Source organism: Somniosus microcephalus, chromosome 23 (assembly GCF_052327205.1).
Source record: "Somniosus microcephalus isolate GS21.2 chromosome 23, FLI_Smic_1.0, whole genome shotgun sequence".
In the NCBI taxonomy this organism is placed as follows: domain Eukaryota; kingdom Metazoa; phylum Chordata; class Chondrichthyes; order Squaliformes; family Somniosidae; genus Somniosus; species Somniosus microcephalus.
The window spans coordinates 52,440,503-52,463,795 of NC_141009.1; the positions used below are offsets into that span (position 1 = coordinate 52,440,503).

The 23,293-nt window shown below is 46.4% G+C and overlaps 1 protein-coding gene across 1 annotated transcript in view; it reads right to left on the minus strand.

The window, feature by feature from the left end:
- The window catches only part of LOC147101849 (uncharacterized), a 136,387-nt gene that overhangs the window by 23,013 nt on the left and 90,081 nt on the right, over positions 1–23,293 (minus strand). The window contains exon 4 of the mRNA XM_085965844.1: positions 11,072–11,166. Coding sequence (XP_085821970.1) covers positions 11,072–11,166 — 95 coding nt within the window. The remainder of the gene's footprint in view (positions 1–11,071; positions 11,167–23,293) is intronic.

The following is a 23,293-nucleotide window of genomic DNA, read 5'->3' on the forward strand; positions in this document are numbered from 1 at the left end:
TATGCGAGAACACAACAGAAGGAGGAAAGCAACGCGGAATACTTGGTCGAACTGCGTAGACTAGCGAAATACTGCCAGTTTGGGGAAAATCTGACAGAGGCATTGAGAGACAAGTTCGTGTGCGGGTTGTCGAAGGAAGGAACACAAAAGCGTCTGCTAGAAGAGAACGATCTCACACTTGATAAGGCTGTCCTTATTGCAGCATCGCACGAAGCCGCAGTGAGAGGCACAGCGGAAATGCAGCTGAAGGCAGCGGTACTCAGTGTGGATCAAATTACTTCGGGTACATCGAAATGTTATCGTTGTGGGAAGGCAACACACGACCAGAACCAATGCTGGTTTAAAAACCAGGAATGTAGAAAATGTGGCAAACTTGGTCACATAGCTAAGGTATGCCGGTCAGGAAAGAAGACCAACAACAACAAAAAAAAGTCATCGCAGGAAAAGTACAATAAGGTACACAAGGTGGCTGAGAAGAGTTCAGATGAACAGAATTCAGATTCAGACCCAACCGTTCAGGAACTGGGTAGTCTGAGAATTCACAATGTGAGTAAGGAAGCTGACCTGCAAACTATCTGGGTCATGCTAAAAATAGCCAGAGTCCAAGTGAAAATGGAATTGGACACAGGATCAGCCCTATCAGTCATAAATCGAAGGGATTACAACCGGCTATTCTCACACATACCCTTGAGAGATACCAAGATCGTATTGCAGACATACACGGGGCAGAAAGTATACCCCATGGGAAAGATAAAAGTCAAGGTGAGAGACAGGGGCAAAGAACACCAAGGAATGTGTTTATATGTACTACCTGAGGGAGGTCCACCACTTCTGGGACGGGAGTGGATCTGGGAAATAAACATGGAATGGCACTATTTAAAAGCAATAATGAGTGAGAACTCGGTGAAGACAATCAGCTCAGACTCTGAAACGGATGACGATAAGACCAGCCCAGGTGCGAAAAACAAGTTTAAAATGGACTTGCTGACTAAGGTTGGAAAAATGAAGGAGTGCATAAATGCTTATGCTTCAGAGGAGAACAAAGTTTCAGAACAGAATTCCACTGAACAACAACAACATAGTTTGACAGAGAATTCTGAGTCTGTCCAGTTTACAGATATGCACAATTCTGAGGAACGCCGGGCTCGAACGCAACTCCATTTCAAATTACAACAGCAATTAGAACAATTGAGTTGCCGTCTCGAACAAGAGATGAAAGCAATGAAAAAGTTCTGTGACGCAGAGTGGGAGAACCTGGAAAGACAACAGAAACAGCTGATGGAGAAAAAGGAGCAGGAGCACACAAACCGTCGGGGCAAGGAGGCCAAACGAATCAAAGCTGATTCGGTTTCAGAAGGTGCGTGCTTTAATCTGGTGGAGCAAGAGGTTCAGCAACTGAAAGCGCTTGTTAGCGGATTGCAGGCAGAAAAGACTGATTTGGTCGCCATGAACTCCGAGCTCCTACTGAAGTTGGGTGCAGCATCACCGGACGATTCAAGTGGGGAAATTCGAATGGTGGAGGCTGCGGATGATGGCGAAGTGGAAACAGCAAAGGAGCCCCAGGGCAAGGTTATAAACAGCCCTGCAGCTACTGGGAAACGTATGAGGTCAGAAGAGTTAACGGTCAGCCAACTCTTTCATATGCTGAAGGACAAGACTCTGAAATGGGAACAAATTGAACAGGAGTTTAAATCTTCAAAGGAGAGGGGTTTGGAGCTCCCAAAAGTTATTGAAATAGCTGAGGTTGCAACACAGACTGAGAAGATGGCAGCAGAGCAACCCTTGGATGCCAAAAGTACGCTGACTCACGTCAATGTTGAACAACAGAAGGTTGAAACAGCTGCTGCAGTAGAGGGATTGAATAGTCCGATCAACCAATCTCCGAATGAAGTTGAAGTATTGAAATCACAAATGACGTCATTAGTAAAAGACTTGCAGGAAGCCCAGAAAAAGCTGGATGAAGCTGAACGCCTGAAGAAGTCTCTTCAGGAAAGATGTCTGGATTTGGAACAAAAGCTGGCTAATGTCCAGCTGGGTATGGAGGAAATAGAAGACCCTCTCACTGGCCTAGCTCAAGATGACACCGAATATTACCATGACCTGTTGGACGACATCGAATATTACGATGACCTGTTCTGCCCAGCTTGTGATGAAAACTCCCAAAGTGCAGAAACCATGAAGAATCACAAAAAGTCTAAGGAACATCGGGAGATGGTGGCGCTACTACGGAAAAAGGAGGACGAGAAGGAGGAACTGTGCATGCAGCTGGCAGCTGACAGTGGAGCCCAGAGAGTCTCCAAGAAGCAGAAAAGGAAAAGACGAAGCAGAAGATGATGATCATCTGCACCATCATCATCACTACTAGATCACGCACGGGGTCCCTTCGAACGGAGCCAAATCAGTTTGGAAGTAGAAAAACTTCCCAAGGTACTCAAGTTTTTACAAGCCAACAATGCTGGTTCAGAAGGACGGAAGTTCAATCTGTTAAGTCCAGTGAAGGACTATTGGATGAGTCACTCCAGCAACGTGAACCGACTACACCACAGGGAACTGCTACACCACTGAGGTGTTGTCAGGACCGAGTCAAGAAGCACGGAAGGCGCATCCACCGAGATTGAATCTGTGAACTGTTTTCCGCAGAGACTGAATCTATGAACTGTTTCCCGCAGAGACTGAATCTGTGAACTGTTTCCGCAGAGACTACATCTGTGAACTGTTTTAACATGAAGTTGGATATATGTTATGATGTTATGTTTAATGGGGAATAAGTATGTTGTAAGCTAAAAAGGGAGGATTGTAGTGTATGTAACTGTTCTACCTTTAAGAGAACTATTGTATGTAACCGTTCACCTTTAAGAGAACTATTTTAGGTGTGGCACTACTTTATCTTGGCTGCTGTATACTGTAATACCGACGGTGACCACACCGGTATATAAGTGCTGTGTCAGGATTTATTGGGCAGATTCGCCCTGACCTTCAAATAGTAAAGTCCTGTTAAAGTTACTCTTGTAGTCTGTGTATTAATTCGCCATAATACCTACAGACTTTACATCTATCTACTCTGTCTAGGCCCCTTATGATTTTGAACACCTCTATCAAATCTCCTCTCAATCTTCTCTGCTCTAAGGAAAACAACCCCAGCTTCTCCACTCTATCTACATAAGTAAAGTCCCTCATCCCTGGAACCATTCTTGTAAATCTTTTCTGCACCCTCTCTAAAGCCTTCACATCCTTCCTAAAGTGCGGTGCCCAGAATTGGACACAATACTCCAGTTGAGACCGAACCAGTGTTTTATAAAGGTTCATCATAACTTCCTTGCTTTTGTACTCTATGCCTCTATTTATGAAGCCCAGGATCCCGTATGCTTTTTTAACCGCTTTCTCAACCTGCCCTGTTACCTGCCTCCTTTAACAATTTGTGCACATGTACCCCCAGGTCTCTCTGTTCATGCACCCCCTTTAGAATTGTACCCTTTAGTTTATATTGCCTCTCTTTGGTCTTCCTACCAAAATGTATCACTTTGCACTTTTCTAGGTAAACTTCATTTGCCACGTGTCCGCCCATTCCACCAGCCTGTCTATGTTCTCTTGAAGTCTATCATTGTCCTCCTCACTGTTCATTATACTTTCAAGTTTTGTGTCATCCACAAATTTTGAAATTGTGCCCTGTACACCCAAGTCTAAGTCATTAATATATATCAAGAAAAGCAGTGGTCCTAGTACCGACCCCTGGGGAACACCACTGTATACCTTCCTCCAGTCCGAAAAACAGCCGTTCACCACTACTCTCTGTCTCCTGTCACTTAGCCAATTTCGTATCCATGCTGCCACTGTCCCTTTTATTCCATGGGCTTCAACTTTGCTGGCAAGTCTATTATGTGGCACTTTATCAAACTCCTTTTGGAAGTCCATGTACACCACATGAACCGCACTGCCTTCATCAACCCTATCTGTTACCTCATCAAAAAATTCAATCAAGTTAGTTAAATACGATTTGTCTTTAACAAATCCGTGCTGGCTTCCCTTAATTAATTCACACTTGTCCAAGTGAGTGTTCATTTTGTCCCGCATTAACATTTTTAAAAGCTTCCCACCACCGAGGTTAAGCTGACTGGCCTGTAGTTGCTGGGTTTATCCTTACACCCTTTTTTGAACAAGGGTTTAACATTTGCAATTCTCCAGTCCTCTGGCCCCACCCAAGGAGGATTGGAAGATTATGGCCAGTACCTCCACAACTTCTTCCTTCACTTCCCTCAGTATCCTAGGATGCATCCCACCCGGTCCTGGTGATTTATCAACTTTAAGTACAGTCAGCCTTTCTAGTACCTCCTCTTTATCAATTTTTATCCCATCCAGTATCTCCACTACCTCCTCCTTCACTATGACTCTGGCAGCATCTTCTTCCTTGGTAAAGACAGATACAAAGTACTCATTTAGTAGCTCAGCCATGCCCTCTGTCTCCATGCGTAGGTCTCCATTTTGGTCCCTAATCACCCCACCCTTTCTCTTACTACCCGTTTATTATTTACTAGCTGGGGAGCCCCGCGTTGCGAGGGCAATTTTGGGGCGCTTGGTCTCCCTGCCCCTGTGTGTCCCCCCTCTCCCTGTCATGTCCTCTCCCTGTCCTATCCCTCCCTCCCCTCCCCTCCTCTCCCTCCCCTCCTCTCCCTCCCCTCCCCTCCTCTCCCTCCCTCCCCTCCCTCTCCCTCCCCTCCTCTCCCTCCCCTCCCCTCCCCTCCCTCCCCACCCCCACCCCTCCCCTCCCCCCACCCCCTCCCCTCCCCCACCCCCACCCCTCCCCTACCCCACCCCCACCCCTCCCCTCCCCCACCCCTCCGCTCCCCCACTCCCCCACTCCCCCACTCCCCTCTGTCCGGGCAATTTTGGGGCGCTTGGTCTCCGTGCCCCTGTGTGTCCCCCCTCTCCCTGTCATGTCCTCTCCCTGTCCTATCCCTCCCTCCCCTCTCTCCCTCCCCTCCTCTCCCTCCCCTCCTCTCCCTCCCCTCCCTCCCTCCCCTGTCTCCCTCCCTCCCTCGCCCACCCCCTCCCCCACTCCCACTCCCCCACTCCCACTCCCCTCTGTCCCTCTCTCCGGCCCCTCCCCCTGCCTAGCGCCTGAGGTCCGGAGCTGAGGTCTCCCGCGTATGGCGCGGCTGATGGACGGCCGCTGTGGGCGGGCGGGCAGCGCATGCGCGGTCAGTGCGGGCGGCGCATGCGCGGGCGGCGCGAGCCCCCCGCGATTTCCCGAGGCTCGCCCCCCCCCCGCGATTTCCCGAGGCTCTCCCCCCCCGCGATTTCCTGAGGCTCTCCCCCCCCCCGCGATTTCCCGAGGCTCTCCCCCCCGCGATTTCCCGAGGCTCTCCCCCCCCCCGCGATTTCCCGAGGCTCTCCCCCCCGCGATTTCCCGAGGCTCTCCCCCCCCCCGCGATTTCCCGAGGCTCGCCCCCCCCCCGCGATTTCCCGAGGCTCTCCCCCCCCGCGATTTCCTGAGGCTCTCCCCCCCCCCCGCGATTTCCCGAGGCTCTCCCCCCCGCGATTTCCCGAGGCTCTCCCCCCCCCCCGCGATTTCCCGAGGCTCTCCCCCCCCCCGCGATTTCCCGAGGCTCTCCCCCCCCCGCGATTTCCCGAGGCTCTCCCCCCCCGCGATTTCCCGAGGCTCTCCCCCCCCCTATTAAATTGTTATTTAATTCCCTAACACATCATTAAAATATTTACCTTAGTTCCCTAACACACAGAAAGTGTGGGGGAAAAAATTGTGAAAAATCAAGATGGCGGCCACTCACCTCGGTTCAGAAGGATAAGGCCCACCCACACACGCACCGATTGGTCGACCGGTCAAGTCACCGAAGCGTAGGATTGGTCAATCGTCGAGTCACTCGACACTCAACTGTAGGAAGGAACCCGCCGTCCGATTGGTGGACCTCGACGTCACACGGTCGCTAATGAGATGCTAATGAGCGGAACGCTGAAAGTTTTTGGGATACCGCGGGCGGGATTTTTGTCCGGCCGAAACGTAAATACGCCTATGACCGGTCCGGAATCGCAAGCTTTCTTTTGAGGTGACGCGCGCGTCGGTACGCTCTGTAACTTTCAAACGTATAGAGAACGGACAGACATCGGGACAGACAGAAGAGCCGCTTTATATATATAGATATGCCTATAGAAGACTTTTGGATTCCATTTTATGTTTCCTGCCAATCTATTCTCATACTCCCTCTTTGCCCCTCTTATTTCCTTTTTCACTTCCCCTCTGAACTTTCTGTATTCAGCCTGGTTCTCACTTGTACTTGACTACATTAAAGGTACTATATAAATCCAAATTGTCGTTGTTGCCATTTTGGCAAACAGGAGTAGGGGCAGTCAGGGAGAGCCCTCAAGAGAGGGACAAAGCAGGAGATGGGGAACCTCCCTGAAGCAGAGGCAGCCAGAAACAATACTCAGGGGAAGAAAGGAGCAGAATGGGAATGAGGGTCAGAGGGAGACACATCTTCATAAGGCAAGGCCCCTTCACGCTGTCCTTTTGGCAAGTCTCCAAGGCGAAGCTAGTGAGTCATTAACTTTATTCAATACAACCCTCAGTTCACTGCCTGCTCTCTACATCCTGATGGATTGAAACACCAGAATCAGTGACACCAGATGAAAGAAGCAAGTACCCCATCAGCTAGCTGCTAGACATCCTGGGGAGATGTATGTCGGACATCTTGAGGAATTAAAAGTTTAACAGTCGAACTTCTTTGTTAAACAGGATGAGATTGAAGTGTAGTTAAAGGAATGCATTGTCAGGCTTTCTGATATAAACAGCATGACATTGAAGTGTCGTGAGGAGAAGGCATGGCTTGTCTTCTGATATGTAAAGTGCTTGTGTAAGGAAATAAGTGTGGGGTAATAAAACAGGGGTAGCGAGTCCTTTTGCTAAAAATAACAGTAGGTAAAGGAAGTTTTGTTTAAGGGAAGTGGTTCTGAGGTAAACAATTGCAAACTGTTTACATAGATAATCTGTTTTCAGAGGATTTGGGAAATAGATACGTCGTTTTGACATTTTCCTTTGATGTAGTAAAATATGGTGTATAAAGGGTCATGGTTTTCAACAGTTTGTCAGAGTGTGCTCGAAAGATACAGAAACCGGCAAAGTCACTCTCTGTATACAGTTAAAGGCCGATCACTTTTCTGTGTATCAATAAAATCTGTTCCTTATACTCCACTACGAAGTCTCGTGCTTACTTGAAATGTGTTGTTGTGAACCAGAGGTGTAGGGTTTGGCCGGTGCCAACATCAGTGGGTGCATGTGCAGGAAGGATTTTTGGACTTTTAAAATGGATATGTACCCTTTTAAAATGGAGACGTACTTGGGCTGCATTTTAAAAATGGAGTTTGGACTTTTGGACTTTAAAAGGGACTGGTTTCTGGTTGGTGTCTGTCTTTTGGGTTGCCATGGGACCAGTCTCAACGCTGACATCATGAAAGGCCGGAGCCTTTTCATATTCGAACTTGTGTGATTTGTGGAAAACCACCTTTTGTCCATGGAGCCGGGATGTCTGGATAGACAATGAGGTTTGGAGGCCAAAAGTAACACCTCTGGACTCTTTCAATGTAGGAGCAGTCAAGAACTTAAACAGTTAGCAATTCGAGAACTGCTCAACTACAGTAATGGCCTACCATTGTTTTCTTCAACAACACAAAAAGAAAATACTGCAGATGCTGGAAATCTGAAATAAAAACAGAAAATGCTGGAGATACTCAGCAGGTCAGGCAGCATCTGTGAAGAGAGAAACAGAGTTAACGTTTCAGGTCGATGACGAAAGCTCATCGACCTGAAACGTTAACTCTGTTTCTCTCTTCACAGATGGTGCCTGACCTGCTGAGTATCTACAGCATTTATTGTTTTTTTCAAGATGACCAATCCAGGACAAAGACAGCACCAGGAAGGCCAACTAGCATCTCTGCGACCATGGTAACCAGGAATCGCCCAACAAGTTTTGTGTATTGCACGGGGTATAAACATGCTGAACTTTGGGGGACGCAGGGCTTGCTTGTTTTTCCTCTACCATCTGGGACGGGGGTTCTCCGCATAACTATGCATCCATCAATTCTCCAGGAACGCCCGAAGTGAATGCCTCACCGTACCACCCGAACGTAACTCTCTAGGCCTCATCACATGCCTCTGTTAGGCACGGTTTGGTCTCTGGAGTCGAACGGACCTGGGACCGCGTGAATCAATGACAAGGGCTGGTAATTATATCCAGCATACACCTCTAGAAATCCCCAGGACCGCCCGCGTGTTTTACTGCTGAGGAACTGCAAGTGTCCAAGACACAGGCTAACACGTGTGTGTGTGTGAGGAAGCTTCCAAGTGTGGGCTCTGACCAAACCAGGAGAGGGGTTTAGTTAGAAGGGTTTTTCCATTATCTAGGCTTAGATTCTGGGAAGGGGTGGGTTCGGCGTAACCAACAGGGTGGGCATTTTAGTCTAAAGTTATAAGCTAGTGTCCACGGTCACCTACTCGTTCTGCCGTAAACGAGAGGACTAGGGATTGTCGTTTTTGTGAGTGTAATAAAAGGAATTGATCTTTGACCAACCTGAACTGTTTTGTTTTGTCTGAATCATTTTTAATCTATCCATAGTAACTCCTTGGGTCCGAACCTGGGGGTTGTGGGGGTTGTGGTTCACAGTATAATTCGGAAGACCAACTGGGTGGCATCCGGTCATGGCCAGGCTGCACAGTAATCCCGCTGGGGACGCTGCGCATCGGGCATAGGAGAAGACCTATCTGGCCTTGGTCTCTCTCTGTGTGGGATTACCCGCTAATCGATGGGCTGGGCAGGGACTATTGGCAAAAGCTCCTGCCGTCCAAGGGGAACAACCCAAACCGGGGAGCTTTTGTGGCACGGGTCGACTCAAGGGAAAGTCATAGAAACACGGGGCACGCGAAAACACCCTGCAGAGGAGAAAGAAGGTTGCTTAACACCAGCTTGGTGATTTAGCCCAAGATATGAAGAGAAAGAGATAAATAAAACACAAGAAAGTTAATCTCAGCTATAAAGTTAATAGAGCTTGCTTGATTAGAATTTATAACCCTCTTAAATTAACACACTATTAAATTTAACACAATATACTTTAAAATGAGCTGGCAGTGTGGTCGTGGCAGTGTTCAATTCTCAATCAATGAATCTGAGACAGTGTGATTGATCTTACCATTAATTCCAATCACTTTCCCTAACAATATGTGAACATTTTTCCGCATGGGAGAATGAGCTCAAGAAACATTCTGTGCATTTAGATAACTAGATGGACCATCAGAAAATGGCCCACTGGAAGACGTAAAGATCTACGCAGGTAAACACAATGGGGCTGAAATTCCGTCCCGGATCAAGGATGGACAGTGGGTGAATTCCCTGGCACCAGCCCAAAATTTGAGATTCCTCTCCATTTCTTTTCAATGTAGAGAAGCTGTTTCCTCTGGTGAGTGGGGGAGTCCAGAACAAGGGGGCACCTTCTTAAAATTAGAGCTCGGCCATTCAGGAGTGAAATTAGGAAGCATTTCTTCACACTTCTTCCACACACAATCTAGAACTCTGACCCCCCAAAGGCCGTGGATGCTGGGTCAATTGAAATTTTCAAGGCTGAGATGGACAGATTTTTAACAGATAAGAGTATCAAAGGATATGGAGCAAAGGCGGGCAAATGAGGTTGAGGTACAGATTAGCCATGATCTCAATGAATGGTGGAACAGGCCCGAGCAGCTGAATGGTCTACCCCTGTTGCTATAGTCCAGTCAGTTTCTGACAGGAAGATCATTTGCCTGCTCCCTCATGTCAGGGGGGGTAGAGTCTAGGGGCATTCCCGGGCCAACCTGGGAATTCTGCCCATTCCGCGCTTATAAACTTTCAGCAGAACTTGCAACAGCTGAGATTGAGGGGATTTTAAAAAAAATCACACTAACACTGAAACCACGTTTCTTCAACTAACATTGATCTTTTTATTGAAGTATCAAAAAATGCCACAGAATTTAAAGGATAAGCTGGGGGGGGGGTGGTGGAACACTCAGCTTCTGGCATTATCTATCGAGCTTACCTATTGTTTGACTCCCTCAGGCCTATCTATTACTAACAGCACTTCTACATGTGTGTTAAAGGGAACAGAACGCCTAGTCACAAAATATCACCAATAAAACAATGATCAGCAAGTTAGATACCCTCCAAAGCACGAGAATGGGTTTGTTACATTCATATTTGGGCATTTCGGATACAGATGTCAATTTTCAAAAATCAACACAAGGCTGGAAAAGAGCTCAGTCCACCCAGGAGCAACTGATCTTTCTTTAGCTGTGTATATAAGCGTGTTAAGACTTGGTCTACCTCGCGTCCCTTGGGAACAGTGCCCATTACTGACTGAACTGGCCAGTCACAAAGCGTTGTGCAAGCTAAACTGTATGCAGCTTTCGAGTTTGACATTCCAGGTTAACTTCAAATGGAGTAAGTTTTCCTTTTTATTGTCTCGTTGACCTCAAAGAGGGAGTTGTTTATGAAAATGGACGGCTACAGTGAAACACAGACTGGGCTAAGTGTTCAAAGAACAAATGGACAGATTCCTGCCTCCACGAATGGACATGCAGGCTTGGCACCATGGCAGGAGACAAGTACAAGTGGTTTGAAAGAGTCCTGTATGTGAACTGATGGAGTGGGATGACCTGGGTAGGTGGAGAAGCCTCTTCTCATTCTTATCAATTTTTCAAATGAACGTAAACATCTCAAACAAAAGCAAAAATACTTTTGCCTTGCACCACTTTTGTCAGTTAATCTCTCCTGCCTTCCACCCTATTGCAGATCGTCCCTTTTGTTCTTTCCTCCCCTTCGCTGCCCTCCCCCCAACTTTCCCTGCCTCTGTACTTGCTTAAAAACTGTTGCATCTCTAATCTTTTCCAGTTCTGACGAAAGGCCCTCGGCCGGAAATGTTAACTCTGTTTCTATCTCCTGAGTATTTCCAGCATTTTCTGAAAACATCTCAAAACAACTTTTCATCAGTGGGTGTCTGCCCGCTGGTATCGTTATAAGTTAAGACCACACCGACTCACCATATTTGGAGCCTCCTCCATGTCCAGTATCTGCTCACGACCTATGTCCAAGTTATAGAGGCGGCCGAGTGCAAATGCAGCGCTCATTCCACAGCCTGCAGCAGGAAATAAGAGAGAGTTACGTCCAACAGGGCTAATTGGAAATGATGTCTTCTATGGAATTTTCTTCTCTTTTCTCTTTCAATGTTTGCTCATGAAGATGAAGCGTGTAAGTGCTTAGAATTGGAACAGTTGCCCACTTCAGCTACTCAATGGCAGCATCAAGGACAAACAAGTCAGGGATAGCACAGAATGGATGCAAATCAACGATTTAAAAGGACCTTCTAGTCTACGATCCCTCTCCCTCTCTATGACTTTCTTGTCTCTCTGTTAAATCTACACACATACGGTCAGTGCTCATCTGAACCTTTCTCCCTTGTTTCTCCAAATATGCTACCCTCCATGACCTTCCTTCTCCCTGCATTCTCGATATGTTGAAATGTAGGCTCATCACACTGTTTCCTACTTTGGCTCATTCTGTCCCAGAAGCCAGCACTGCGGAACACCTTACACTCCTTCGTCTTCCCTTCTTCCTAAACCATACAAGCTTTTAAAACCCAAGCACAGTCTCAGCTACTCAGTACTTCTTAATTTACTTTGTCTTCTCTCCAACACTTCTCAATATCCTTGCACTTTTGGACAATGGCCCATTTCTTTGCATTTTTTTTTAAATAATGGCTCATTCCTATTGGGGTATAAGGGCTGATACGTGGAGATAAGGGAGACCTCTGTCTCTTTAAATGGCTCACATGCTCTAATAAATCGTGTGTATTTTTCTAACCAGACATTAAATTAATAATCAATTTGGGTCACTTTGAACTCTGAATACATTGCACAAGAATCCTTCCTAATATCACTTCCCGACAGACAGTCTTTGACAGATCTATGCCCTCCTGCACGCATTCTTATTCCAGTGAGGGACTGGTGGAGGAATGTACCAACAAGTTGAACACACTGTTCATTGCACTGTTTGTTCATTGATCTGAAGGTTGACAATTCTTGTGCCTACAGTGTAAATATAGCTTTACTAAAAGTGCACAATAAATATCTGTATTTGCACAGTTGCAGCTAAATGCTAAGGGAAAGGCTTAGTTCAGAGCAGCTTATTGTTCTTTAACTTTCGGTTTAATATTAATAACTATAACTAATATTCTCCCTACTCTCCTTTGATTTTCTCCTAAAGTTGTTTGACTGCATCTGAAAAGGAGCAGCGATTACAAATCCTCTGTTGTCATAGTCATTCTCAGTTCAAGGAAAAGGTGATTCTGAAGGAAAGTAGCCACATGATGAATACGTCCTATTTATTGACTCACTAAACTTTTGCTTTTCAAATATTTAGCAACTGGGTGCCAAGCAGGTATAGACAGACACAATTAGACAAGCAACATTGTGTTATATACAGGAAACTTTGGTTTATCCGGAGGTTATATGTCCGGAATACTCGATCTGACGGCAAAAATCAGGAGCCGTTTTCTATAAGTTTTTTTAGTTCTCGTTGCTTTTTTTTCCCCCAGTCAGGCACTGCAAGGTCTGTAGCTATAGCAACAGCTTCAGCTAGAGACGCTTGCAGCTGCAGCTGACTGTTTAGAAGCTGTTGCTAAGCAACAGTGTTTGTTGTCAGATACGGAGATGAAAACCTCCGTATGCTTCAACATTAACTTTGTATGTCCGGTAGTTTTGATAGATCGGCAACAGCTCGGTCCCGTCGGTGCCGGATATCACAAAGTTTCCTGTACAATAGAGCAAGCAAAGTTCAGGGCAATCCAGCCCAATGCAACATGGTTAGAAATGGTACTACAAGCTCGGCTAAGTTGGTAGCACTCTCAGCTTTGGATTGGAAGGTTATGGGTTCATGCCCCACATCAGAAGTTGAGCTCCTCACCACAGTGCAGAGCTGCACTGCCTGAAGTGTCATCTTGTAGATGAGACATTAAACTGTAGCTGTCACCAGCTCTTCATGGGGACATTCAAGGTCCTTTATTATACTGTTTAAGGAAATTCAGGCAGCTTGCATGCTGTCCTGGCAAACACACCTCACCAAAAAACAGGTTAACTGGTTATTGATCTCATTGCTTTGTATTTGTATCAGCAATCACTGTTCTCCAAATGTAATTCATTATTTGAAACCCTTTCAGATGTTTTCATGAAGTGATAATCTGGTTAATAAAAGCAAATACTTCTTTAACTCCAACAGATTACAGAATGAAAAAGAAAGAAAGGCCTAGAAATTGGCCTGAGGTGCCCAAGCGGCACAAAGTTCGCCTGGGCGCTGGAATTTGCACCGCGATCGCCGCATTAGCGATCGCCGCAAATTCAGTTGAAGTGCCCCTAGAGGGAGACGGGGCGCGGCTCGAGGCGCTCCGCGTCCCTCTTAGGGCGCTGAAAGTGAATTTCGCAGTGCTACGTGCCGCAGCACGGCACACTGCGGTACTGCAGGCCTTCTTCCCACGGTTAAGGGGGAGGGGCCTGCAACAGCGCGAGCCCCAATCACGAGTGCCGGCAAAAGAGCCCGGCACCAAGGAGAAGTGCCGGGCTCTCGGGAAACAGCCGGCAATGCCGCGGGGGGGGGGGAAGCAGGAGGCCGGGGACGGAGGTGCTGGCAGGCGGCCCCGCACCTCCACCTTAACTTGTGCCTCTGCCGGCACAGCAAGGCCCAGTGAACCGGGCACCGAACGGCGCTACAGCGGCGGTCGCTACCAAATATCGCGATCGGGGCGCTGCGCACACCGATGACGTCATCGGTGGCGGCGCAGCGCAAAAGGCTAACGCCACCATTAGTGCCCCTGCTGAATATCGCGGGAGGCGCAGCCAGTGGCGCTACAGCCACTGACTGCCTCTTTAGGCGCTAACAGGTGGCGCTACTCACCCAATTTCTCCCCCACAGACTTATATATTTATATAGCGCCTTTCACGACCACTGGATGTCTCAAAGCGCTTTACAGCCAATGAAGTACTTTTGGAGTGGTCACTGTTGTAATGTGGGAAACATGGCAGCCAATTTGCGCACAGCAAGCTCCCACAAACAGCAATGGGATAATGACCAGATAATCTGTTTCTGTTATGTTGATTGAGGGATAAATGTTGGCCATGACACCGGGGATAACTCCCATACACTTCTTCGAAATAGTGCCATGGGATCTTTTACATCCATCAGACGGGGCCTCGGTTTAACGTCTCATCCAAAAGATGGCACCTCCAACAGTGCAGCACTCCCTCAGTACTGCACTGGAGTGTCAGCCTAGATTTATGTGCTCAAGTCCCTGGAGTGGGGCTTGAACCCACAACCTTCTGACTCAAAGGCGAGGGTGCTACCAACGGAGCCACAGCTGACATGGAATGAACATTTGATTGCAGTACAGGACGCCCAGTTGTACAGTCAGCCCTAATGGAAAGGAGTTTTCTCCCTGCATGCCATGCTCTCTACATAACTGGAGCTAATGTTCCAGAGTGTCCGACCACCCAGGCTTGACCACCTCCCTGCAACTGTAAAACTTTTTTTTTAATCTCTACATGCATCCAGCTCCTTTTTAAAGAAATAAAATCAGGTCAACATTAGCATGAGTATAGGTCCAGGGAAAACAACCTTTTGCAATCCCATAACTGATCCCAAAGTTTAAAAACTGCAATCTAATCCATAGACCACTTTCTCTAAGAGACAAAATAAATTATTGTAGGAGTCTCTGCACTCCCAGCAAAGAATCTATAAACTCAATAGTAGTTAACAAACTGAGTTTAATGTACTAAAACTTTACAAAACAAGAAAATGCAGGAGAAGCTCTAAACAGGTCTATTCACTATCACTCCACACGAGGACTGGCTAGAAACGCCCTCTACTTCTGACATCATGACATCATCACGTTTCCCGCCGTTGGGAACGTCACGTGACCCACGTGATGACGTCATCGCATCAGATCGCGATTTTGTCGATCTAGCTCTGTTTAACCAGAGCCAACATTAAAAGGTAATAAACATGATTAAAGGCAATTGTACAAGTCACTGTGAGAGTCTCTTAGTGGCTTTGCCACATTATTCTACTTTCTCTTTACTGAGCAAGTTTCTCTTTGCCTCAGTTAATTTGTCATTGGTAAAAGGGCGAAGTTAAGAAGGAGGAGAAGGCGTAAAGTTCTGACAAGTGATATTTCAGAGGACTGGAACTTGGCTAAGTTGGAATGTTCCTGTAGGAGGATTCTATGACCATATCAGTGAAATCCCAAGACCTCACCAAAGTTTCAAGTTTATTTTCAGGCTTTTAATACTTGTATTTCCTTCCATTTTAAGATAAGTTTCCCCCTATTGAGACTCTAGGAGCATAGGAACAAGAGTTGACCATTCAGCTACCTCGCGCCTTTTCCGCATTCAATTAGATCATGGCTGATCTGTATCTCAACCCCATTTATCCACTTTGGTTCCATATCTCTTAATACCCTTCCCTAACAAAAATCTATCAATTCTCCTGTGCTGTACGCCAACCCCTGTCCAGGAGGGACAAAAGACCACCTGCCCCTACAAGCCTAGCAACGTTGCTCCATATCTGACTACTGGAAGCTGTGCATGTGGCAGCCCAAGATGTTTGAGCCACCTATTTTTCTCTACACATGATCCCTCTTGCATAATGTCCCACATAAGATCAGGAACTCACCACATGGAGAGTGTGAATCCACCATCTGTCAATGTACAGTGCAGCCTGTATCCCTGCATTGTACACAAGCTACACCTTCCATTAGCAACAACCACGTCTGGGGCGTTGCTATGGAAGCACAAACAAACCACGCCACGATACTGCAAGCTGTGTGACCCAGATCGGTGTTATTCAAATCACACATCCGCCTGGGTCAGAAAGATAACCGAGGGGTTTTCTTCAACATTCTATGGAATGGATCATTTCAATAAACTTGGAGGCAGACAATGCCAGTCAATTATTTGTCCACCATGCAAATCATGGTGCAGACAAGGCAAACATTACGATTGTTGCCAGATTTGTGTTGCAGTTTTGGCAACTGGCTCTCGAGCTGACATTTTATCTCAAACCTACATTCAGTATGGCTTTCTCCCAACAGGACATCATGATCCCAAGAGGCTGCTCATATCCCTGGGTGGTGTTAAACTCCCGTGTCGGTCAATGATGTAAACAGTCTTTGCAGAGTGAAATATTTAATACCAAGGACATTAACTGTCTGCTCTGCATTGGTGCTACTGTAAACCCTGAAGCAAGCCCCAGTATAAAATAAGAACATAAGAACATAAGAAATAGGAGCAGCAATAGGCCACTTGGCCCCTTGAGCCTGCTCCGCCATTCAATAAGATCATGGCTGATCTTGGGCTCAAAGCCACTTCCCTGCCCACGCCCCATAACCCTTCACTCCCTTATCTTGCAAAAATCTGTCTCTCTCCACCTTAAATGTATTTAATGACCCAGCCTCCACAGCACTCTGGGCAGAGAATTCCACAGATTTACGACCCTCTGAGAGAAGAAATTCCTCCTCATCTCAGTTCTAAAAGGGCGACCCTTTGTTCCGAAACTATGCCCCCGAGTTCTAGATTTCCCCACGAGGGGAAACATCCTCTCTGCATCTACCTTGTCGAGCCCCCTCAGTATCTTATATGCACCGTAGGCTGAGTGCCTTCATAGGGGGCATTACTGGGGAGGAAGTGCAAGAGCAGCCAATAGTATTCCAATTACAGTGGTTGATCTGAGGAAAGAAAATTCAGGGCTCCCATGAAATACGAGAGTCGTGGCACTCCTACTCTGCCCATTCCATTCGATTCAAGGCATCACAACAGAACCTCTCAATAGGAAAAGGAATGTTAAGGGCATCAAGCTCTGTGTGGAGAGGGTCCACGTCTCAACTCAATCAGAGTGAAGTGAGCTTCTTAAATTCAGGAGAAAGCAGCTCCCAGATAAATGGTCTCAGGAAGTAAAATCTGCCAGAGGAGGGAATACCCACCAGAAATACCACAGAGCAGATTTTTATAAAATATATTGTGGAGTAATTTGAGGCTTAGTCTCGCCTGTGGTTTCATACAGTAGCTTCATGGTATTTAGCATCAATATTATCTGCATTCCTTAATGAGATTAACTTTATCACTTCCAGGTATTCTTTGTTCTATATACAATCCCTCTGAATGCCTTAATCAGATTTCAGTTTGTAACTCATTCCAGCCTGCAACACTCCTGGTATCCATTACTCGATATATAATCCACCCAAACCCCTCAATTAGATGCCAGTCTGTAACTCACTCTCGGGTATCCATTATTCCACATATAAAAACTGCCTGAACCCCTTGTGACAGATGGGAGATGTGCCCTGTTTCAGCTGGAGATAATCTCTATGCTGTATTTTTTATTATATATCGGAATGTGCCAGCTGGAAAATTGTCTGTAACTAAAACACATGGCTCTTCCCTGCTTATGGTGATTACTGAAATGCAGTCCCCCATCTCCAGGCATTCAATTGCCTATATATAGCTAATGGCATTTGCAATTGAAGGGCCTTTACTTGAAATGTATGTTGAAATGGGGCCCTGTCTACCAGGCTCGCAGTTCTGCTTTGTCCGGAAGCTGGGTGAGTTTCCTGAGTCAGATATCCCATAGGTCAACCCCCATGTCTTTGAAGCCTGACTTGAGTGAATCATGTGTGGAGAAGTGATAAACCATAAGTCAGCTTTATTACGATAGCAAAATACTGCAGATGCTGGAAATCCGAAATAACAACAGAAAATGCTGGAAAAACTCAGCAGGCCAGGCAACATCTGCGGAGAGAAATTAGAGTCGACGTTTCGGGTCGAACCCTTTTTCAAAACTGGAAGGAAATGAAATAGATCGAAAGGCAGGGCTGGAGAGAACAAAAGAAGTGAAGAGACATTAAGAGGTATTCAAAACGAGACAAGATGGTGATAGGACTAGTGGAGATAAAAGACGGCTCTAGATTAGGTGTGAAATGTTCTGGCAGAATGAGAGGCAGCTGCCATGTGGGAGAGAGAAAAAAAAGGAAGGGGGGGGGGAGGGGAAAAACCAAAACAAAGGGGTGGATAAAAAATAAGTAAAAATGTAATAGGGGCCGAGGTTATGATCTGAAATTGTTGAACTCGATATCGAGTCCGGAAGGCTGTAAAGTGCCTAATCGGAAGATGAGGTGCTGTTCCTCGAGCTTTATTAGTTGTCAACAATATCTGTCGGTTTTCGTTTACTAGCCAGGGTGTAAGGAATGAGTGATATAACTGGGACTAGCTCTGTAGTTCTCCAGTCCCCTTCTTACTATACTGCTATATCGGCAATTGGGAATTCCTTTCTTTCGCACATAAAAGTTCAATATCAGAAACACATCCCAACACCTCCCAAACCCGCAACCTCTACCCTAGAAGGACAAGGGCAGCAGGCGCATGGGAACACCACCACCTCCAAGTTCCCCTCCAAGTCACACACCATCCTGACTTGGAAATATATTGGCCGTTCCTTCATCGTCGCTGGGTCAAAATCCTGGAACTCCCTCCCTAACAGCACTGTGGAAGTACCTTCACCACACAGACTGCAGCAGTTCAAGAAGGCGGCTCACCACCACCTTCTCAAGGGCAATTAGGGATGGGCAATAAATGCTGGCCTTGCCAGCGATGCCCACATCCCGGGAACGAACAAAAAAAAAACACATATTCCAAGTTACATAAGTTATAGCAAAGTTCTGCTATAGCAAAGTACAGCAGGAAAGTTTGGGACTTGTAAGTTAATTGTTCAATTTAGATAAATCTGCTGTTTTCTCTTCTGTTTATTACTTAGTAATAATTTCATTCCTAACTTTCAGCCTGAGACACATGGTCTGTCAGTATGGAGTTTGTCACTTGGAGAGATCCGAGGTGTATGGGGTGTCCCAGATTGTTCCCAGTGCTTAGTTCAATGGTAAAAGGATTCATTGTTCACCCTCTAACCTCCAATTCCAGTTACTTCATACCTAAGATCGAGTTTCAGTTCAGAAAACAACAAGGTCATGCCTGCAGATGTGAACTTCTGCATTGGGCACGAGCAATGATTGTTCAGAGCTCTAATCATAACACCCCTTAATTAGAGCCCAGCCTATAGCTCACTCCCAGCTATACATTTGTCTGGGGAGTAAATTTGCAAGGCATGTCCCAGTGCAAAACTTTGCTTGACAGATGTTCAGAGCAGAGGATTGGATGTGGAGTGCCCTGAATTCAGCTTACGGAGCCCCACACCCAATTCTCCAATCCTGCCTGAAACATAGCCTAGGAAAATTACCCTCAGCAATAAGCCATCGGAAGCTCTCGTGTAGATTCCAACTTGTAATTCACTCCCAGATATCTGTTCTATGTTTCATAAAAGAAAGAAAGGAACAACTTGGATTTATATCGTGCATTTCATAACCTCAGGATGTTCCAAAGTGCTTTACAACCAATAAGGTACATTTTTGAAGTGTAGTCACTACTGTAATGCAGGAATGCACAATATGGAAGTTTCTCAACAGTTCATTCACTCTCAGTTATTGACCCAGGAGAGGGAAGCAAGAAAAAAGCGTGCAAACTCTTTGAGATTCTCCACAGGTCAAGCCCAAGGAAGGCAGTTGTCCACTGTGACAAAGTCTGAGCCCTCTAGATTCAGGGCTTGACTCATCCATGTGCACTTGTGCCACAGTTGGGGTTACGAGGAACTGCAGCTTGGAGTCTTTGGCTTAAGTAAGACTCTTCAGTCAAGTGTCTGCAGTCAACTCCTTCCCTCGTTTCCAGAAAGGACGTAGATTAAGCCTTCCATGTTGTTTATCCAAGACTGGACGACAAAGCGTCCGCTACATAAAAATAAAATTAATTTGTACCGTTGCTTACCTCGAACAAGATCCTAACTAGTCAGAGACTGAAATTGTCGGCTTTATGGAATTTGAACCATTGTGTTTTTTTGATACCAGAAGGAGGGTTTAAAAGGACACCACCCCTCAACAAGTCCTTCTTTTAAGTTTCTGACATTTTGATTTCTGTGGTTCCCTCGGCCCTCAGGACTTCGACAAATCTGTCTTGGTCAAAAAGAGAGATCGGGCCCAACGATAAAGCGCGTCGACCGCCTTTGAGGCTTGTATTGCATATGTTGAATGCCCCAGTTGGAAGCCGAGGGCAGTGCCGATAATGGGTCAATGCAACAATATACCCAAAGGCATCTCCAAGCAACGTATCCAATAGGTGCCAGCATTCTATTTTCGGCCAGTACTTTTTTGGGGGGGGATCCAAAGTCAGTCCATTCCCAAAAATCCCCAAAATGGTTTAAACCCAACAATTTGTATTTGAGACTCTTTAGCCCAGTGGGAAGCACACAGGTATCGCCGCACTGAAAAAAAAAGGAACATATTCACATCTACAGTGTCAAGAGATTGGGACCAAGCCCTTCCCCAGCTCATTCAGCCTACCAAACAAAATAGACACACTGTCACTTCTACACTTTCAGCATTAGGTGCAGACAAACCATCCTGCCGACAGCGTAAAGGAAAAAATGGAGATTGGCAGGCCATCGGAATACTGAACATCTACTGATTGCACATCCAGAGGTCCCAGCCAAAATGTATCAGCGGAGATTGGCCACCCTACAGCAGACGTCTAGTCACCTTATACCTCCCTGCTTCACACCAACTTCAGTCCCTGCTCTAGCAGATTACAAAGTAAAAACAATCTTTTTTTATAGATGTGGCAATATTCTTATTTGCCTATAATCAACTTTCTTTTAATGATCACACCTCTGAAGCACCATGGGAGGTTTTACTACATTAAAGGCGTTATATAAATGCAAGTTGATTTGTTGTTAATTGCCATTTTATATATTTGTAGGGACAGTAAGGTAAATTTTAGAAACGCACACTCCCAGTGCTGATGCTCACCTGCTGGGAGCAGACATCAGGAATTTTTCCATGGCCTAATGGATGGAAAGCATGCATTCGTAAAATGTATCTTGTATCACTGTAATGACCGTCAATGTAAGCTCATGCATTAGTCCCCTCTTTTCCACCGCTTCTGCCAAGTGAGAAAAATTATACACAATTATACGCAAAACCAAACTGTCCCACAGTGCATCTCATAAGAGATGTAAGAATCTCATTTTGCAGTTCAGATGACAAGCTAGAAGCCTCATTAGGTTCACACTTGCTATTTATGATGTCACTTGAACTCCCTAATCAGGTCATTGCCTAGCTTCTAACCATAGAATCATAGAATCATTACAACAGTGACTCCACTTCAAAAATACTTAATTGGCTGTAAAGCGCTTTGAGACGTCCGATAGTCGTGAAAGGTGCTATATAAATGCAAGTCTTTCTTTTAAGTCTTTCTTTTCATAGAATGGTTACAGCATTTCACCCCCCCCTTCTAACCACTCCTCAGCGAGCCACTGAATGCATCAACCAACAGAATGCCATTATTAAACTGCAGTTTTGTAATCAAACCCAGGTGTCTATTATTCCTCATATTTTTTCTTTTAAATGTTAGTTTTGAAAATGATTGGTTGTTCCAGACACAAATAGCAGCCACCAGCCAGCCAACGCCAAGTTGCGGTGATGCGGAAAATGGCGGCACATGTCTCGTCTCCGGGTGTGAGGATAGTATAGACTGGAAAAAACACCTCATCAACAGGTACAACCGGAAAGTATTCAAGAAGGCATAGCCCCCCGTCTCAATGCTCTCATCGCCATTTCAGCCATCGCACTCTAATATGAACATACGAAAATGGCGGAGAACATAAGAACATAAGAAATAAGAGCAGGAGTAGGCCATATGGCCCGTCGAGCCTGCTCTGCCATTCAATAAGATCATGGCTGATCATCGACCTCAGCTCCACGTTCCTGCCCAATCTCCATATCCCTTGATTCCCCTAGAGTCCAAAAATCTATCTGTTTCAGCCTTGAATATACTCAAAGACTGCATTCTCAGCCCTCTGGGGCAGAAAATTCCAAAGACTCACAACCCTCTGAGTGAAGAAATTCCTCCTCATCTCAGTCTTAAATGGCCTATCCCTTATCCTGAGACTATGCCCCCTAGTTCTAGACACTCCAGCCAGGGGAAACAACCTCTCAGCATCTACCCTGTCAATCCCCTTCAGAATCTTGTAGGTTTCAATGAGATCACAACTCATTCTTCTAAACCCCAGAGAGTATTGGCTCATTCTACACAATCTCTCATCATAGGACAGCTCTCTCATCCCAGGAATCAATCTAGTGAACCTTCGTTGCACCGCCTCCAAGGCAAGTATATCCTTCCTTAGATCTTCTTCTTCTTAGGCAGTCCCTCGGAACCGAAGATGACTTGCTTCCACAATAAAAATGAGTTCTCAGGTGACTGATGAGTCCAATGCGGGACCTACAGTCTCTGTCACAGGTGGGGCAGACGGTGGTTGAAGGGGCGGGTGGGTGGGGTTCTTGGGTTGACGTGCGATCCTTCCGCTGTTTGCGCTTGGCTCCCGCTTGCTCCCGGCGAAGAGACTCGAGGTATTCGGCGTCTTCCCGGATGCTTCTCCTCCACTTTGTACGGTCTTGGGCCAGGGATTCCCAGGTGTCAGTGGGGATGTTGCACCTTTTCAAGGAGGCTTTGAGGGTGTCCTTGAAGCGTTTCCTCTGCCCACCTGGGGCTCTTTTGCCGTATCGGAGCTCCGAGTAGAACGCTTGTTTTGGGAGTCTCGTATTGGGCATGCGGACGATGTGACCCGTCCATCGGAGCTGATCGAGCGTGGTCAAAGCTTCAATGCTGGGGATGTTGGCCTGAGCGAGAACACTGACGTTGGTGCCAATGGATTTGCAGGGTCTTGCGGAGGCAGCGTTGGTGGTACCTCTCCAGTGCTTTGAGGTGCCTGCTGTACATGGTCCATGTCTCTGAGGCATACAGGAGGGCGGGTATTACTACTGCTCTGTAGACCATGAGCTTGGTGCCGGGTTTGAGGTCCTGGTCTTCAAACACTCTCTTCCTCAGACGACCGAAGGCTGCACTGGCACACTGAAGGCGGTGTTGGACTTCGTCATCGATGTCTGCCCTCGTTGACAGTAGGCTCCCGAGGTATGGAAAGTGGTCCGCGTTGTCCAAGGCCTTGTCATGGATTTTGATAATCGGGGGGGCAGTACTGTGTGGCGGGGGCAGGTTGGTAGAGGACCTTTGTCTTACGGATGTTTAGTATAAGGCCCATGCTCTCGTATGCTTCGGTGAAGGTGTTAA